The sequence below is a fragment of the Phalacrocorax aristotelis genome, chromosome 2 (genome assembly GCF_949628215.1).
Source record: "Phalacrocorax aristotelis chromosome 2, bGulAri2.1, whole genome shotgun sequence".
Classification (NCBI taxonomy): domain Eukaryota; kingdom Metazoa; phylum Chordata; class Aves; order Suliformes; family Phalacrocoracidae; genus Phalacrocorax; species Phalacrocorax aristotelis.
The window spans coordinates 31,110,520-31,129,599 of record NC_134277.1 but is presented as its reverse complement, the minus strand read 5'-3'; the positions used below and the strand labels follow the sequence as shown (position 1 = coordinate 31,129,599).

The window sequence follows — 19,080 nt, the reverse complement described above, 5'->3', positions numbered from 1 at the left end:
TGTGCTTGCTGGGATGATGGCTGAAATCTTTTCGCCTGTCTCACAGCTCACTCAGGGATAGGGATCACAGAATAGAATCATAGAATTTTTTAAGTTGGAAAAGACCCTTAAGATCATCAAGTCCAACCTAGCACTTCCAAGTCCACCGCTAAACCACATCCCTAGGCACCACATGTATACATCTTTTAAATACCTCCAGAGATGGTGATTCAACCACTCTGCTGGGCAGCCTGTTCCAATGTTTGACAACCCTTTCAGAGAATAAATTTTTCCTCATATCCAATCTAAACCTCCCCTGGTGCAACTTGAGGCCATTTCCTCTCATCCTATTGCTTGCTATGGACACCCACTTCACTGAGGTGGTTACTGCATCATTTGAAATCTGCCTCTTCCTCCTCCTCTTGTGATGGCCCTGCTTCAGAGTAGCCTGCCTCGTCCACTCCTTCCCCCTTCCTGTTCATAGTAGGAGTTTCTTCCTTTACTAAACAAACTGACTTTGGCTTCCAGAATTTCTTCCTGTGTATAGGGCAATGGATTCCAGCACAGGTTGGTTCTCTGGTTCTGCTGCAGTACCTGTCTCTGGGGTTGGAGTAGCCACAGTGCCTGTCATTTTGTCACCAGATCCAGACACCTTCTCTTCCCCTCAAGGGTTCTGAATAGTGTTGAGCAGGGCTTAGTAGGCAGGGGCCAGGCCCCAGCACATTGCAGTGATTTGTGTCTCTCTGGAATCGCCAAGGTGACAGCATACTTTTTCCAAATATTTTACTAGTTTTTCAGGATTCTGCACTTGTTCAGGCGTGAAGTTCCAAAACACTGGGGGTGCCCACTGCCCTAGGTACTTGCCCATAGTATCCCACACTCCGTGCCACTCATAACTATTCAGCCTGATGGCAGATCTCTGGGTGTTGTTGTTAAATAGTTGTTTAAACTTAAACAAGACCTGAAATACATTCAGGAGACACAGAAATAGGAACATACTGGTTTGAACATCCCAAGGTTATTCAGAATTCTCAAGAGCTGTTGTAACTAGCCTGGAGGAGAAGGGAAGCAGAGAAAGTGTCCCCCCCCTTTCCTCTCCCATAGATTGGTTCTCCAAGGAGAAAAGGTAAACAGAGTAATTATGGTTCTTATGGTACGGAAATGACTGCAATGCTGAGTACAAATACCAGATTACTCTCACGACCAGTAATTTTATCATATCATAAACCAGCGTTAGTGTTACACAGCAAAATGCTAACCTTAATCCAGCTCCCAGAGATGATAAACAGCACTACGGGGAACATATCCAGCAAGTAAGGTGTTACCTAACAACTCTGAGAACAAGCACAACTCTGGCAGCAAATAAATCAACATTGCAACCAGCGACTACCAAACTAATAAGGAGTGCTTGTAACAAATTTGATTTAACATGGTCTGGTCAGATCTGCCGTTATCTCAAGCCCCTTGTTGGGTGCCAAAAAAGGACTGTCATGATTCAACCCAGCAGGCAGTTAAACACCACACAGCCACTCGCTCATTCCCCACCAGAGGGCTGGTGGAAGAGAATTAGAAAAGTGAGACAACTGGTGGGTTGGGATAAAGACAGTTTAATAGGACAGAAAAGGAAGGGAAAGTCGTAATAATGATAAAAGAATATACAAAAGAAGTGATGCACAATGCAATTGCTCACCACCCACTGACCAGCACCCAGCCAGTTCCTGAGCAGCGGCCCTGTCTCCCTAGCCAACCTCCCCAGAGGGAGTTCAGTTTCAGCTGTACGTGTCAGCCTTCTCTCGGTCTTTTGGTAACTGGCCATGCAACCTCAAACAAGTATTCTCATCTACAAAATTAATAGTGTTTACTGTACTGACCATAAAGGATATTGTGAGACTTAAATTGTCACTGCAAGTTGCAAATGCCTTTACTTCTCAGACAATAAACTCACATTTTCTTTTCTTAGCATCTCCTAAAGGTCCCATTGCACATTGCACCCTAGCTACCCTATGTTCACAGAATACTGTCCCAGTTTGCCTTCAGTCAGCAAGTGACTAAACTGAGCTTTCCTACAGCTTACTGGCTCTAGCCTTCAAATGAGCCTGAGGAAGAATGACAACCTTTAAAAATCTACAGTATTGGATTTCAGATTTCTTGATTTGCAGACTTCATTATTTTCCTTATGGAGTCCACAGTCCTAAACTTCTGAAACATTCCCACAATACAATGTGGCCTAAATTAAAGTTTTTTTTTTAAAATGACATTTTGTTAGCTGTAACATTGAGAATCTTTGTGTGGTAAGGTTTTCTCCTGCCATATAACAAAACTTCAATCAACGAGCAGTGTCTGAAAACATCCTTGATCTGGAGTTCACATGGATAAGCCATACCATTGCTATAAGCTCCATCTTCGCTGGTTATTTAAAAAAAATACTGATTTTAAAAGCTAGAGAAACAAGAATCTGACTCTTTTCAGCACTAGAGGATAAAGACAGTATTCTTTATTAAAACCCTGAAAGCTAAACTTCATGTACTGTATAATCTAATAGAAGGAGGTGAGCAGCCACAAGTCATGAAAGTGTCCCAAAGTATATATATTTTGCTGCATTTACTATGAGCACTAAACAAATACCTTAAGTATTCAGTGCTACAAGCTTTCAGGAGCTTAGACTTAGTTTATTTTCTCTTCTGAAGTAAAATAATCTCAATTATTTTTAACTGTATCTAACTTAGAGGCCAAATGGTAGAAGTTTAGCTGGATATTTACAAGTTTGTCTTCCTGACATAACTTACCCATTTCAATCTCTAGGCAGATTGGATTTTTAACAATTTAAAGCCAGAAAATGAGATTTTTAAAAGTTAAAGCCACTTCTTGACAAGGCTAACATTTAGAACTGAATTTACCTGAAATATAGTCAGCTAGTTATCCAACCATGTCCAACAGACCATTGAGCTTTTGGCTTGTTTTTTATTACTCATGTTTATTTTTAGAGACACACACACACATATATATATATATATAAAAAAGTGCTCAACTAGGGCCATAATCTGGTATTTAGCTTTAGCTCACTCAGTGCTTTCACAATTTCTTAGCTGTACTACACCTTCACTATTTTTAGGCTTGTTTTGCTAAACTTATTTTGAATTGGCGGGCTGACAAAAAAATGTTTCCATTAAAATGAAAACAGGCTTCAAGTGTTCACTCCCCTCAAAAGGAACTTCATTCATCAGTAATTCCTGTGCCAAACCCAGTTTATTTTCAGAAGTTTGTACTAGCAGCATTTTTTTTTATTACTTCTTTAACAGAGTTTGAGAGATGTGCTATGGAAGAGAGCAATTCTGCTACCTGATATTAATGGTTGTTGATATCAATATACTTGTTGGATCACAGTGGGACAATTAGCAGCTGAGGGTGAGCAAATGGTATCATGAATAATCACAATGACCACCCTGAAGGGAGTCAGGCAGGCAAACAGGGTCTGTGCCACGCACACTGTGGTCATAGCAAGGTCTCTCCTCATCTGCACATTTCTAGGGCACGGTTTGGTCTTCTAGTTATAGAGTAGCAGGATTCACTACTTTCATTCCTGATAGCCTCTGGCCTGCAAATTGACCTTGAGCAAGTCACTTGATATTTCTACAGCACATTAAAAATGACTCAGTGTTTAGCTTCTATGCAGAAATGTGCAGCAGGATGATTATGCACGGCTCGTGTAACTCTGAGTAAGAGTACCTTGGCACTTTTCCTTGTAAGGAGGGGGATTGTGAAAGCACTCCTCCTGCCTTCCTGCTCCAGACCCCAATGGCACATAGAGCAAGAAAAGGAAAAACAAACAAACAAATTGCTTATTTCAGAAGTGACATAATAACAAATTTTCCCTTCTAACACAGCCACCTCTGTATCCAACTGGCAGCCTGCTCTGTTTGGAGACAAATGAAAATATACTCCGCATCCTGGTGCGGAGTTCACAAATTTTGTGTGTATATTAGCCAGGACAATGAAATCAAAAGCCAAGAAACTTAAATCTGTGGAGAACTCAGTTTTGTTCTAGTTACAAACCTGTCCTGAGGATACAAGTGTTTTAACCCTGTATCTTTGTTGAATTACCTAGTAATTTCCAGGCCCGTACTGTAATGGCCAATTTGCATTCTCTTACATGAAGAGACATTAAAAAGCTAAACAAATTAAATAGGTTGTGCAACTCTTTGAACATTTCAAAATGAAATTCATCAATCTGATGAACGAAGCAAATGTGTTGTGAAACTTCAAGTCTGGTAGAAAATAGCAGTGAAATATTTAAGAGGTTAAGTCTCACCAATCTTAAAAATATTAAAATAAAAATTTAAGCTCTCATTAAGGAAAGACTTTAAGCCAAGTATCACAAGCTGGTGTACCTCCATTCTTTGTTGGCAGGTCCTGATGTACCCTAAACCTGTCCACCTTTGCCCACACCTACACCAGAACATGCTCCCAGAATGTAACTGCACCTCAATTTAAAAAAACATTACCACTTTTAGTTGAGAGTCATCTAAATCTATAGTGTGCATCCTGTCACATCAACATGATGTAACTTACGCTGACTTAATGTATGTCAGTCAGGACATGTTGCCTTCTGTTCCTACAAACCACGTTAGCTACAGAGGCACAGCTATGAGGCAGAGAGGCTTAGCACAAAAAGAAGTCCTTCAGCTAAATTTCCTCACTCATGTGAAACACCATACTAATTCTCTTTACTCCCCCAACTCATACAAAAGGGCTAAATGCAAGAAAAGGTTTGTAAAGTTATTACTGCCTTAATTCCTCTCTTCTCTTAGGCTTAGCTGCTTCCATTTATTAGAAAGAAGCTGATCAGAACTTGGGCAAATAACAACATCACAGAAAGCCACTGGAGTGGTTTCACAGTGGGTGCGTAGAAGAAAGGCTGTTGAGGCTTGGACAGAATGGTGGGTTAGGAGAAGAGCAGCTGTGATACAGAGTGCCCAAGGGAGCCTGCACTCCTAATGCTCATGTGTGAATGAATCTAAGAGACCACTTCTTGAGGGAAGTAGAAAAAACCAGCAAAGCTAGAGGCAGACAGAACATGCACGAATATGGGAAAAGCTTTTATACTTATCATGCTACTATCAAAATAATTGGCGTGCACTCAGCTGAGACTCCATTCATTCTCTTCATGGTCATTAATAAACAGCTGTTCTGATAAGGCAAGAGTTCATTTTAGCTGAAACTGTTCTTTGCTAAAGTCTAGTCTCTTCAATTAAAGTTAAGCAGACTTAAAAGAAAAATGCCAATACAAAACAAATAGACTTGGAAAAAAAGTTTTTATATGAACTGCAAACAACAGAAATGCTTCCAATGCCTTCAGTTCTCAGTAGAAGTGTTTGCAAAACAAATGTACATCATTACTTTGATGTTTGTAATTCAAGCACCAAGTTTTTGGTGAGCCCTAAAACAAGAGTGTGCAGCTTGCTTTTTTTTTTTTTAAGTAAAAAAAGGAGGGATAAATCAAGAAAACAAAGTCCAAACAGTGGAGAAAATAACTGAAGAATAAAACTGAATAAAAGTGACTAGGTTACCGCACTTTTTGTCAGTTCACTGACATCCAGTTGTTTTAGGAACTGACATATATATTAAGAAGAATGTTTGGATTGAACCAGGTTAATACAGGCTTCCAGAGACACTTTTCTCGTTAAAGTATTCAATTTTTTTTTCCTGCCTTGACTGTTGAGTTCTTGATACAGGCAGGGAAAAGAATTTAAAAAATTATAATTTCACATATTAATCAGATCTGCCTTCTACATTTGTGGAAACTGTAATACAGAGAATCATTGAAAGTAGTGCAGTTTTGATAATCCAGAACAAACTCTGAATTCATTCAGCCAGAATGCTGCTGAGGCCACCACGAGCCTGGCCTGGTGTAATTACAGTAGTGTCTTTGTAACCAGTCTTGGAGTCTCACATGTGATTCAACTGGAACAAATTGTCAGAATAAAAATAAGTCAGATGTACCACAGTCATACACTTACTACATTCAATTTTTCCTCTCATACCTGTTTTGCTAGTATATTCTAGGAATAGTTGTTGCTATACCACAGTGCATTAAGGGGTGAGTACCAGGACGATATTAATTCTAAACAACAGCAGCTCAAACAGCAAAACATCTGGATTCTCTATAGCGTCAGGGAAAAAAGTAACCTAACTGAATCCTTGTGGATACACTTATGTCCTGTCCACCTGAAGCTTTAAAGATGGTCTCTCTTTCAGCCACTTTTCTGCATACAGGTGGGGGCGAGGGGAAGCCTTCCAAGCCCATATAGAAGGGCGGGCAGGGGGGTGGGGGGGAAGGCTTAATATTTATTTTTCCTCCATCTGATGACTTTAGGACTATAACAATTTCCAGGATGCTGGATTTTACGCTACTGGAGCTGTAAAAATAACTGGTTCACAGATTTACAGAAAAGTGAGATGCATGCTTGCTTACTAAGACACACTGTGCGTAAATATAACCACATTTTGAAGCTGTTAATAAGTCCATAAAGTTAAAGTAAAGCAGTTTAGTTCTTTAAGCTCTGCTACTGGTTTGGCAACTCCCTGCTATAGCACAAGTTATAGTTTAACTCCCAGCTGGGGGAAACTGGAGAAGAGGTTCATTGTAGGAGAAACATGTGAATGAAAAACATGGGAAAAGGACGTGACTCGTCGGTTGTTAGTGCCAGAGAAAACAACTAGAAGGAGAAGCTTACAGTGAGGAACTCAAGCTTTGATTGAATTTGATTCAAACTGAATTGAATCATGAAACATGCATTGAACATGCAAGAATCTGCTCTTCCAGTCCTGTTTATACCCACACAGTGACTTTAATAAAGCAACTAATATGCTGATTGTGAACTGGTTTCTCTAAAGGAAGAGAAGCAAAGCCACCTAGAAGAGATAGTGCATGCAAGAGTGCAGGGAGATTGCAGAAGCAAACAAAACTACAGCTGTGCTTAAGGTTGCAGTGTGATGCTGAATCATACTTGCTTTATGATTATGACTATGGGGTATCTGTCCTTTTGGCCTTTTGCTGTTAAAAAGCAGAAGTTAATATTCTTTTCTGTAAACATAATTTAATCTATAGTAAGTTAACAGGTTTTATGAAAAACAGCTGTCAAAAAAGCCAGACTTTCTGCTTGAATTTTTTTTCTAGCTTCTTTGTGCAAGATAGTAGTGTTTTTCCTTTTGACATACCTATTACATCAGGAGGTGAAATAGGAGCATGCTGACAGATACATGATCACAACAGCTTTATTGTGTCTCATACTTTTGAGTTCTAATATTGTAATTTTCATTTGTGATTCACGGAGCTCTTGAGAAGTACATACATTGCTGAATGGCACAACAAGTTGTTTTTAAGCACACCACAGGCTCTTAAATTTCAAACCAGCAACCTTTTGGCTGTTTATAACTCAGTTTATAAGCATCACTATAGGAATGGGAAGGATGGACAACTGAGTGCAGTTTACCTTCAGTCATCACTTGAGACATAATTATCACCTCACCATCTGCATTCTTCCTTTGGGAAGAAGGGTAACATTTCATTAGCAGAACCTTGATTGTGCTGACAAAACTTTCCACTCTCAATCAGGCCCAAGCTCAGAACTGCTTGGTATTTATCATACATCCCACCCACCCCCCCGCCCTTATTTTAACAACCATGTCCTCATTTCTTCCAGGAGGCAGAATGGTACGCAGCCCTCTCCCTGCCCTCTGAAGTCACTTGGCTTATAGCACTGCTGCTGCCTCCCATCAAGAGGGAAGTCAGCCAGAGAAAACCAAGTCTTAGAGTTACAAAGCTCTAACTGAACAAATGCATAGAGGATATTTTTGCTGGTCACTAAGTACACAACTTTAGACACCCTTCATACAGCAGAGCTTCCCAAACCGAGTTGAGCAGCTTTCAATAAAATCAGCAGATCACTTCATGTAGTTTTACTGCTTCTGTTACTGATGCTCCATGTTTTGATAACTACCCAGATTATCAACGCATCTCAACTCCACGTTTTGTATAACACCAATGTACATAGGGTGAACTTCACAATACTGGTAAGCTTCCTTCCCACTTTAAACCAATCACTAAGAAAACTGACAAGAGATGAAAGTCTTTAGCATATCTTATCAGAAATATACAGATATAAGCTATATTAATGTATGCATCTGGATAATACTAAAATAGCCTGGGAAACAGTGTGTCTGTCACTCTCTGAATGGCACAGTGATTAATCTTTTTCCTTCCCTTCCATGGTCATTTTCCGTGCCCTCTCGTGCCCCTTGCTGTTTTGAGGATTTGTCTTGGTGATGGAGGGAGAAAAAGGGATGTGGCTATGAAGAGGTGGCTGGAGGATGAGGTGATGCAAGGAGAGCTGTATCTGGAGGTAAAGGGGACAGCACAGAGCAAGGCCAGACAAGTTTATGGCCACCAAAAACTGCCAAACCCGTCCTGGTGCCTCTCAGGTGGGACACCAGGCAGAGCTCAGCACCCTCCAGCCAAAATGATGGGGTGGTAAGTGTGGCAGAAGACCATGGCTTTTGGAAGGGCTTGAGCACAGCTATGCAGGACATGATGTGCTATGCAGCACCTGACAAGGTAAGGTGTGCTTCACTCCAGACCTATGTAAATCCTTCTCAGCAACTGCCTTGTACTTCTCTTGCCTGCTCTGTCCCAAAGGCTTCCTTACAGGGAGATTCCCAGATTTATGAAGGAGATGTGATGAAAATCCTTTGTAGAAAAAAAATCATAAATCAGGGTCTGGCACCCCAGGCACCCTCCTGGATCACTCACTGCACTGGAACGTAAGTCTTGTGGTCACAGTGCTCATGACATGGTCTTACCGAAGATTGACTAAAAGGTCTTTGCACAATACCCACAGCTAATATACTCCCCTCATATCAAAGACAGTGTTTGCTCTGCCACCTGCAGCTATTTTCTGTTCCAACCTAGAGAGTTCAAAGGAGGCAAGGTGAGACCTGGGCAGGATCTCTGGAGTGCTGCGAATGTGGTTTAGTAACAGATATCGGTATGAGGTAACCATCAGAACCTGAACTGTAAATATGCGAACCTAGCTGGAAATGCTTTTTACTTAAGGTGTTATCACCAGGAGGGAAACCTTAGTGACTAATGATTTTATTCCTGATAATTATTATCTTTCTTAATTTTCCCTTATCTGTTCAAATCACAGGTTTAAAATACTGCTGTAAATTGAGCTCAGTGGGAAAACTGAAATGATTTTTTTATTATATTAGTTAAGTGGCTTGATAAAATGTAACAGGAAATGGACTGCACAAGCAGTTTTGCAGTAACATGGAGACCATCCTTCTAGTTAGCTAAGAGACTGGGGAAAGTAAGTCTTGGAAAATCATCTTATCTGACATGCTAGAATAATTTGAAATTAAAAGCACTGACCATAGGCTCATTATTTTATGCAATTACTGCCCATTATTCTCAGACAATGATTCAGTAGTACCTTGCAATAAATCCCACTACTCAAGAGCAACCCTACTTAAGATTCATTTTACTTCAATTAAGTAAAAGAATCTACTGGAGCCAAAATCTTTTTTTCTTTCCTTCTTTGAAAGGACCTCTAAATTAAATTAAGAGGTCCTGTAAAAACTCACCTATTTACAAAGGGCCTCTAATCATGGAAAATTTGAATCTGAAATACAGTTATTGCAGCTTGAAATACAGTTCTTATAAAACTTGCTCAAGGTTCCACTCTGACACATGTATTTTCTATCACACCTATTTCTCTATAGGTACTTCACTAGACTTACATATATTCATCTTGAAGTATTTTACACATTCCCTTTTCATCTCCCACAAGAAAGGTCTGGTTTACATAATAACCTATGATGAAATTACTACAGGTGTCTAGATGCTGAAACCCTTTTTTCTTTAACTTGTCAATACATCCAGGAAAGCCCATCCCTCGTATACCACTGATGTGGCAAGACCAAGAACTGTTATTAGTCATGTGATTTGACTGACATTTCCCATAGCGTGGAAAAAAGCAGTTCTAGTTGTTGTTCATATCTAATCTTTCTTCCTACAAAGACACAGGGCTGCATTGCTTCTTGACCTCTATCTTGTCAAACAGGAAATCAGAAACCAGAAACTAAAAAAGAAAAAGGCTCACAATGTATGTTCAGTATTAGAAATCAAGACTCTAAAGCCAAATTACATTTAAATTGCTTAGTAACAGTGCTCTCCTCTCAACACATCTCATCAAAAGGGATGAACCCCAACCTATACACATAACACCACTACATACCCATAGTGTGTTTCATCAGTGTCACTGCCATGTCTGCAGTGTGACTTAATTAATTACTTTAGGTGAACTGGGTAACTGTGTCACAATAAGGGTCAGGACAAGTCAAACTCATGGAGTACACCCAGTTCCACAGGCTGTCGATGGGAGGTTAACTCCAAACCAGAAAACTCAAGCCCTGTGACAGCCTGACTGCAAAAGCAACACTTGCTATCGATGTTTAGTTCCAACTTTCCAATCTCCCATTGGTTAACTCGGAAAGGGAATCGATAATTTAAACCTTCTATGCATCCTAAATACAAAGTGACATCGAAAAGTAGCTGTTTGGTACCGATCACTTGGGTGCTTCAGATGATTAGACCGCAGTGTCACAAGAGGGATGGTATAATGTTAGGAAAACACTGACTGTTGCTTTACCTGAAGACTGGTAGGCATGACAAAATTCTAACAGACAATCAATGTAACTATTTGATACCAATATCTTCAATTATCATATCAGGGGATGTTTTTCAGAAGAAGCAGCCACACCTATAACACGAGTTCAGAATAGCTCCTCTTAAACAGATCAGGGAACTCTTCTCTGAAATCTTGCTGAAGTCGCTGACCACTTCCTTGTAAAGCACGCCAGTTAAGACCAACTGCAGTTTCTGCCTTGCAGATAAATGATTTTCTATCATATGCTCTTAATTTTATAAGTGTCAGCATATGAGGCATGGGAATAATTCCAAACTAATAACTAGCCTCTAACTGGCATGGGCTACATCTCAGCTGCTATTTTTAGAATTCATTTTAAGACTTTTTGATACTAAGGTGACAGTACTATACTGTAAGTCATCTAAAGCAAGCAAAATTATCATATCTGTCCATATGCTTCTGTGCTAAGTCTCTCTACTTGCTTTCAGCAGAAAGCCTTGAAGTATAGGATTGTTCTTGAAATACTTAATTAGTTTTATAACATATTGTTACGACAAGTTTATTATGACAAATTCTTTTGCAGCTATTCCTTTAGGGTAAATTGTCATGATCAAAGCTTTATGAATATGAAGAAATGTCCTTAAGAGAAAGGTCCAATCTATGTTCTGCTCTGAACCCTAGCACTGATCCCATTCAGCTGGTAGTGTCAAAGCCAGACAGGACTTACTGTGAACAGCTTCAGGTTCAAACATCAGCAGTAAGAAACCCCAATGCCTTGAGTGAGAAAGAGGACTGTTTCCTGAATGATAATCTGTGCATACTTCAGAAAACATTTAGGGCAGTTTTGAACCTTCAAAGTGTCATGACACTAAAACCAATTTTCTAAAACAGATTCTTTCTGTCAGTTTGGGTGAGTGACAAGATCAGTTGTGCACTTTAGGGGGTGACTCAGACCTTAGAAGGGATGCTGCATCTCTTACTTTTCAGTGCATTTTGCTCTAGGAAAGACTTACAGCTCCAAGGTCAATAATGAAACAGTCTCCTCTGTTGAAGCTGGTCCAAGCCAGGGGGACTTCTGTGGCTCTTACAACTCTCCGGCCCTTGATATGCAGAAGCCTCCGAGCACTCAGATCATTAGTAACAACATGATTAAATCCAGAGGCAACACCACCTGCCTGAATAAAACAAAACAACAAAGCAGCAAGCTTTATTTCAGTTTAATTTCTGCAAATTTACCTTTTTGCTACAGCTGAGGAGCTAGCAGGGGAAAAAATAGTTTATGCAGTGAGAGGTAAGCCAAAATAATATACTGTTTAACCGTGCTGACCACAGACCAGATGGACTTGGGGAACACTGCTGCTGCTGAACTCTCAGGTGTAAGTCTTTATCTGAGGGAGCAGATATCACCCTGCTTCAAAGAGTTTTCAGATGAATGGGGAAAGGGAAAGCACAGGATTTACTGCACTTTCCTGCATCATCCAGAGGATAAGGTAATGCTGAAGTACTCTGTTACGGCAAAAATTAGTAGGTTATCGAATGAGGACTAAGGGAAAGCAGAGGAGTATGCAGCTCCTGTACAAGTTTTCACAGCTTCCTCAAATTCAGAGGTCTAGGTGGTTTTGGTGCCTGGTTATGTGTAGAGGGAGGAGTCATTCCACAGCAGCTCTATAATTTTCTGAGAGTAATATTTGCAACTTAGGAGGCAACCTAGCAAAGAGCATCAAACTGGGGGAAGCAAGATCAAACTACTGATTTACAATCTATAAAGTGTAAGTTTAAGCCTAACTTATTCCTGCAAACTGGCCTGGTTGTCTGCCTCAGTGAGGCAGTATTCCCCACTCCTTCAGGAGACCCAGATCTTGGGTTGGAATAGAAAGTGTCTCTTGAAATTACAAAGCAGGGTTAAAAAAAAATGAAGATCACTGTCAAGCTCTCTTACGCAAGCAGAGTTAAAAGCTTTGAACTGGTTCTGTAGACTGTGACAAGTTACAAACCTCCATAATGGGAGAAAGACTGATTGAGCAATGGCTCCCAGAGCTCCTACTACAGGGGGATTCTCAGGAGACACATGACTTTTCTTAAAAGACACAGATGTCTCAGACAATTTCCTTCCAAAGATTCCGCTTCTGGAAGTGACACAACAAGGAGGCTGACACTACAGCTTTTTAAAACATAATATTTTCCTGAAAAGTATTTTGGAGGTTTTTTTTATCTACCTCAAAGATAAAAACTGCAGTAGACTGCAAAAGTACCATTTTTAGACTAAAGTGAGGTTTTGGTCTTTTCCACTCTGCTCGTGTTTTTAACCACTTAAGCACATTGGGTTCTACACTTGAACAAAATAATTCAGTCTACAACATAAAAATGGTTTCTGTGAAATTTACTGTGTCCCAAATACAGAGAGTCCCTACTGTGAGCACCCTTAGACACACAAGTGTGAAATCTCAGGATAGCTTCATTTGCAGGGGGAGGGAATGACTGGGACAGGTTTTCTGTTATCAGAAGAGACCCTGGTAAACAAGCTGCTGCTTTCTGTACAAGGACTTATTGGGACCCCTATAGTTTAGGACAGGTAGTTCAGATCTAAAACCACTCACATTAAGAAACAATTTTCAAAATTTCAGTAACAGATACAAAGCAAAAGATTTTATTTTACTTGGGGAAAAATGTTACATGTATTTTTAGGATACATTTTGACAGTTGCTCTTTACCTTATATTTAATTCCTCCTTTGAAGTAGCTCACAAACTCAGTAGACTCATATCCTTGAATTTCTCTACTCTGCACAGGCTTTCCTCCTAAATAATCATCCATTTGAACAGCAAAGATAGCTGCAGCTGTGCTTTCATCCTGCGTACATTCTTTCCCTGAAATAAGATGAAATATTATGTCTATAAACCACTAATAATTCTGTTGGGGAAATTGTTTCTGTGACAATTAGGCATTGCCTCAGCAGGTTATACTGCCCATGTATATGTTGCAACCAAGCACTACATCATAACCTTGTTCACCACCAAATGCATGACCATCCAGACAATTTCTTAACTATTTGTAGAACTGCATTAATAAGAAACAGTGAAAAATAGCCAAGTTTGTCTTCTTCCAGCCTCTTTGAGCAATAGGAAATTTGAAGTGACTTTAGCATGACAAGTGTCTACAGTAGTGATTTTTGGACCTTGAGTTGGCATGTAAAGACCCAAGGAAGGTCATGTCAAAGGGAAGATTAGATGGTAAACCATATATATATGCTAAGAGCAACCTGCCAAGCCATGACGTTAAAATAACACAAGAGCAGTCCTATTGACACTATAACACAAGCAAAGGGTATTTTGCTTAGATATCTTTTATTAGGTTGCCTGGTACAGCTGGGAGAAAGAAAAGCAGCTTTGGGGCTCAGATATTTGCTTCATTAGGTCACAGTTTTGTACCTTTCACAGATTAGCCTCTTCTGAGGACTGTGGCAAAATGGCCTCCTTAACTAGTATATTGATGGCCTAATCACACTGCAAAGTAGGCTACATATTAAAACAAAACTTTTAGCACAGGTCCATACATTTTTGATTAACATTTTCAGCACTTTTGATTGTTTCAGGAAGAGCACAAGTAGGATCAAGTCTCAAAAAACTTGCTTCTCAAGAACTTTTGAAGAGTAAGGAAAGGTGAAGTTTCCCATTTAGTTTTTATATTTTCTTTCTAAGTAAGAGGGAGATGCTGGTACACAAGCACAGTTGTCAAGAGCAGCTTCTCACTTATATTAACCATTTCCTTGCCTCTAGGTGACTGAGTGGAAAACTACCGTAGAGCTCCAGACAGTCCAGAGATACCTCTCACAGGCTGTGGGAGAAGGGGAAGTGCGTAGTGAGGTCTTGGTGTCACCTCATGTTGTAGCAAGTCACTTGTATCACAGGAAGCCTGTCAGTAAGGTATTAGGAAAGAATGAAGCATGGCAGAGGGGGGACAGGGTTACCTAACGGCATCACAGACCTAGCTCCTCTCTTAGGGAGAAAGAGTGCCCTATTCATGGCCCAGCAGTGCAAATGCCACAGGACAACTCCCCTCTGCCCCCAAAAATCGGGGCTTCTCCAAGGAGGAGTGTTACCGCTGCCACCACCACAGCTTTTGTGGTGACACAGATGCAATAGAAGCCTCCAGAAAGCAGCAGAGATGAAACAGGGAAAAGATCCAAAGAATAATGGGGGCACAGGAAAAAGAAGAACATAAGGCTTGCCCCAGAAAAGATAAAAAACATTGCTGAAAGCAGGACATAACACAAGAACCTCTGAAAAAAAATACTCATCTCTCAGTGACAGAAAAACTTGCTATATGGCAATATGTTTTCTCAGACCTGGGTACCACCTTAAAGTTGATGGTAAAGCTTGGGGTTTGGTTTTTTTTGTTGTTTTTATTTGTTTGTTTTTAAAATAGGGTTATTCATGTCTGTTAGGACTAGACCCTTCAGATCTATTGCTTGCAATTACACAACAGGGTTCAGGGCTGAAGAAGAATGGTTTTGGAACAGTGTTAGAGATATGAACCACTACCAGGCTCAGTCTCACAACTCCTATGTGATAAAATACTCAGTGAAATCCTGTTAAAGAAGTGAACATCAATCCAAGTACAGGTTATTCAAGCTTGTAGGAAAAACAGATTTACCTTATAGCCTGAGGCACAACCAGCTATAAATAAGCCAGGGTATATAGGAAAAACCAAAATTTTTTACCAGATTAGATACTGGTACATATGAATAGGTCTTATCACTTAATCTCTGGGGACAAGGGTTAAAAAAATATTTTAAAAATACCATGCATGGTTTTGTTAAAGATACTATGTGGGGTAGAGTCAGTCTTACTCCCACAAGTAGCCTCATACTGGCATAGTACACATTGTTTCCATTAGTGATAGTTTCAAGTAAAGGATTAGTAGTTTAGCTACTAAGACATCCCTCAACTGTGCCAGGATCTCTGAGCAAAGTTAAAAATGGATCCAGCTACCATGTGACACAGATCCACACTGAGTGCTTGGCCATGCCAGCATCATCGCAGCACCTGAATTAGCTTGTTCAGAAATTACCTGACCTGGACAGCACTTCACCATAGGCAAGATATTTGGTAAAACTGGCTGACGCATAGGAAGCTTCAGCCTGGAGGAACAACTGTTTGGTCACTTTAACCCTAGGATGCCAGTCACAGCACAAGCCTCTCTGCACATCAAGGTCACAGACCATCCCCCCATGGTCTAAACCTCCTTCTAACCCCTTGGGTATGCCCAAGCAAGGTATTAGGAAGAAGTTTGCCACTATATGCAAATTCAATCCTCTGCTTTTATTCTGAATTTGGGGTCTTTTTTTGGTGAAGTCAGAATCTGTTCAGGCTCAAAGCCACCATATGAGGCTCACACAATAACACATGCCACAGATGACAGGCAGGAATAGGACCATGTCAAACAGCAAGGCCTTTCTAAGTATCTCAGCCCAAAGTCTATAGGGTTTCCACCAGTCTAATTTCACATTCCTTTCCATCCCAAAGTCTGACTGATAATGACTGCTGTAACTGTTCAGAGACTGTTTATGGGAATTCTTCAGAAAGACCCTACTGAGGTCTTCCTGGCACACAGGTTATTCAGCCTTTGCTCACAAGGGAAAAGTTTGGTGTACACAACAGTGGTGAGAATCAGTCAGCAAAAACACCAAAGTGATTCCCACTCTTGCCCTGGGTCTGGCTGCCCTTCCCCATATGCCTTGTATGAGGCTCTCGTCTCCTGTTGCTATGAAACTTGCAGCAGTGTTTAAGCATCTCCACCCCACTCCTGGAGCATCTTGCAAGCAGAAAGGGATTTCCCAGCAGCTAGCCAGGCTGCTGCCAACCTGCCAGCTGCACAAGAACAACATGTGCCCAGATTACCTGAAGCTATTTACAATATCCGGATATTACCACATCAGCACGAGATGTGCTTCAGCGTGTACAAGGGAAGATCTTTAGCACAGAGAAGTTTTAATTAGTGCAAGTGTCAGTCACTGTTTTGACTTCACTCCCAGTTGCAGAGAGTCCTTGCATCTTTCCCTGAGAAGTATCTACAATACCTTAACTAGTACAAAAATAGTTCTAGCTTCATTAACAAAGGTCTAAATAGCCAAGCCCTGCTATTAACTAGCAGTGCTGTTGGCATAAGAACGTCTGACATAAGTTAGTTTACCCTGCCATCTATGATTACACTCTTGTCAAAGACAGACACTATCACACATGCCAGCTGGATAACTCATAACACACGCAAAACTAAAGCTTCAAACATTTATGCAGAAACAATCCCAGCTTTATTTGCTATTCTTTTTCAATGCATCCAAAAGCACAATGAAAACCACAGCAACTCAAACACATTAATGTTAATACACATTGGTCTTTATGCGCATTCACCGGGATGATTGCCTACAAACAAACCTTGAGATGGTGAAACAAGAACAAAGTACTAGATCTTGGGCAGCTACACAGCAAGCACTGTGGTCAGATGACATGGGGACCTGCCAAGCAAGTCTCAAGAAACAGCCAGTAAATGAGGAAGTCACCTAAAATGCATCCTTACGTCAGACTTCTGTTTTGCTGTAAACACTGTGCTAGTCAAGGTTGAAGGCAAAAGACGTCAGCCCAATTCCGGTGTTCCCAGTTACCTCGGGGGGGCTTTACTAGGCTGTCAGACTGAGATTAAAGAGAAGAGGTTTTACAGAAAACCTGGTCGCTTTGCCTCCCATAGCTGAATCATCAGAAAGCAAAATTACTCTAGCTGAAAAAGGCAACATCTGGACACAAAGCAGTGCAACCACGCCACGGGGAGACGGCCGAGATGAAATTTTGGTCCCAGTGGAAAGAGAGGCAAGAAAACTGAGGTGAACGAAGGCAGGTTTTCACTTGTTAATGTTGGTCGGATGCGGGCGAGACTTGACTTTAACCCTTCCACACTTTTCACATGGAACATCGCAGAGCAAGCAAACATTCACCTTTCCGTCATACCCCACTTTCTCACCCCCGGAACCCCTCAGCACCGCCGCGGCTTGGCATCACCCACATCCCTGGCTGTAGCCCTACTTGTGTTACTTAAGCGCCTCCACTGGGAAGCTCCACACATGCAGCCCTCCGAAAACGGAGGGGGAGAAACTCCGGGTCCCGATCCCCCGGAGCGCAGCGAAGGCGCAAGCGGCGCGCAGCCCGCAGCCGGGGCGCTGCCCGCCCCGACCCCCGCGCCCCCGCTGCCTACCGAGCCAGTAGTGGAGGCGGTAGGCGGCGGCGGCGGCGCGGCGGACGGTGCGCAGCACCAGGTACGCGTCCCCCACGAAGAAGTCCCCGTGGCGGCTGGGGGGCACCGGCACCAGCTCCAGCCGCTCCACCCGCCACACCTGCAGCCCGCTCTGCCGCCCGGCCTCGGCGAAGGCCGGCGGGGGCCGGTCGGGAGCCATGGCGGGGAGCGGGCACCGGGCACCGGGCAGGCAGCCCCGCCGGCCGCCCCGCACCGCCTTTATAGGGCCGGGCCCGGGGCCGGCCCCGCGGGTGGGAGCGGCCGGTCCCCGCGGGGCGGCGGCGGGATGCGCCTCCCCCCGCTCCCCGCCCCGGCCCCGCGGCGGCTGGCGCCCTTCTGGTCATCGGGTGGTTTTTAACACGCCTACGAAACTCATACCTTTTCTTCCCATGCCCCAAAGCCGTGGCGGAGGTGTTATGCATAACCGGCACCCCTTGCTGCAAACGGGTAGTTTTCCTCTATTCTAAAATGAGACCAAAAAAAAAAAAAAACAAACCCCAAAAAGTCAAGAAAGCAAAGCACAACCGGCCTAACCCAGTAGCTACAGGTGTTAGACCGCTGTGCATTTTCCCTATATAATTGTCACATCTGCTTTGTTTTTGTAAGCCACTCATATCAGAACACAAAGAGTTTTTATAGCTTGCGCTTGCTGCTGGGCCCTTTTTTTTTCACCCCAGACTGGAATGGGGGAGCACAGCTCTCATTCTCCATCCAGGAATTTCTTTTTTTTTTGTCCAATATTGCCAGGAATCTTTTTGCAGGGGAAAAAGTCTTGTATTTTTTTGAAGATTCCAGATGAAGCCCAGAATTCATATGCATTTCCCTGTTGCAGAAAATGGAAAGCATTGTGCTGGTGTTTTTCCAACACTGTGCAACAACAACCCAATAGGGTTAAACCTTCATCCTTCTTGCCCTTTATAAATGGTCGGTGCATCATCCTGGCAGGTTGTTACAACATGAAAATTATAGCAAATCACTGCTTTTGTCTGATATTGATGGGATGTAAATTAATCTGGATAGGATACAGATAGGTGCAGCTCAAGCTGTCAGTATATCAAAAGATGTTTCAGAGAGGGTTGTATTTAGGTCCATTATCCACCTGCATTAATTTT

At 41.8% G+C, this 19,080-nt stretch overlaps 1 protein-coding gene across 1 annotated transcript in view; it reads right to left on the bottom strand.

Annotated features, from left to right (window-relative positions):
• SCIN (scinderin) overlaps positions 1 to 18,166 on the bottom strand; it is a 55,798-nt gene extending 37,632 nt beyond the window's left edge. The window contains exons 1-3 of the mRNA XM_075082938.1: positions 17,930 to 18,166; positions 13,397 to 13,551; positions 11,699 to 11,860 (exon numbers count right to left, since the gene is read on the bottom strand). Coding sequence (XP_074939039.1) covers positions 11,699 to 11,860; positions 13,397 to 13,551; positions 17,930 to 18,128 — 516 coding nt within the window. The 5' untranslated portion in view covers positions 18,129 to 18,166. The remainder of the gene's footprint in view (positions 1 to 11,698; positions 11,861 to 13,396; positions 13,552 to 17,929) is intronic.
• Between the last annotated feature and the right edge of the window lie 914 nt (positions 18,167 to 19,080).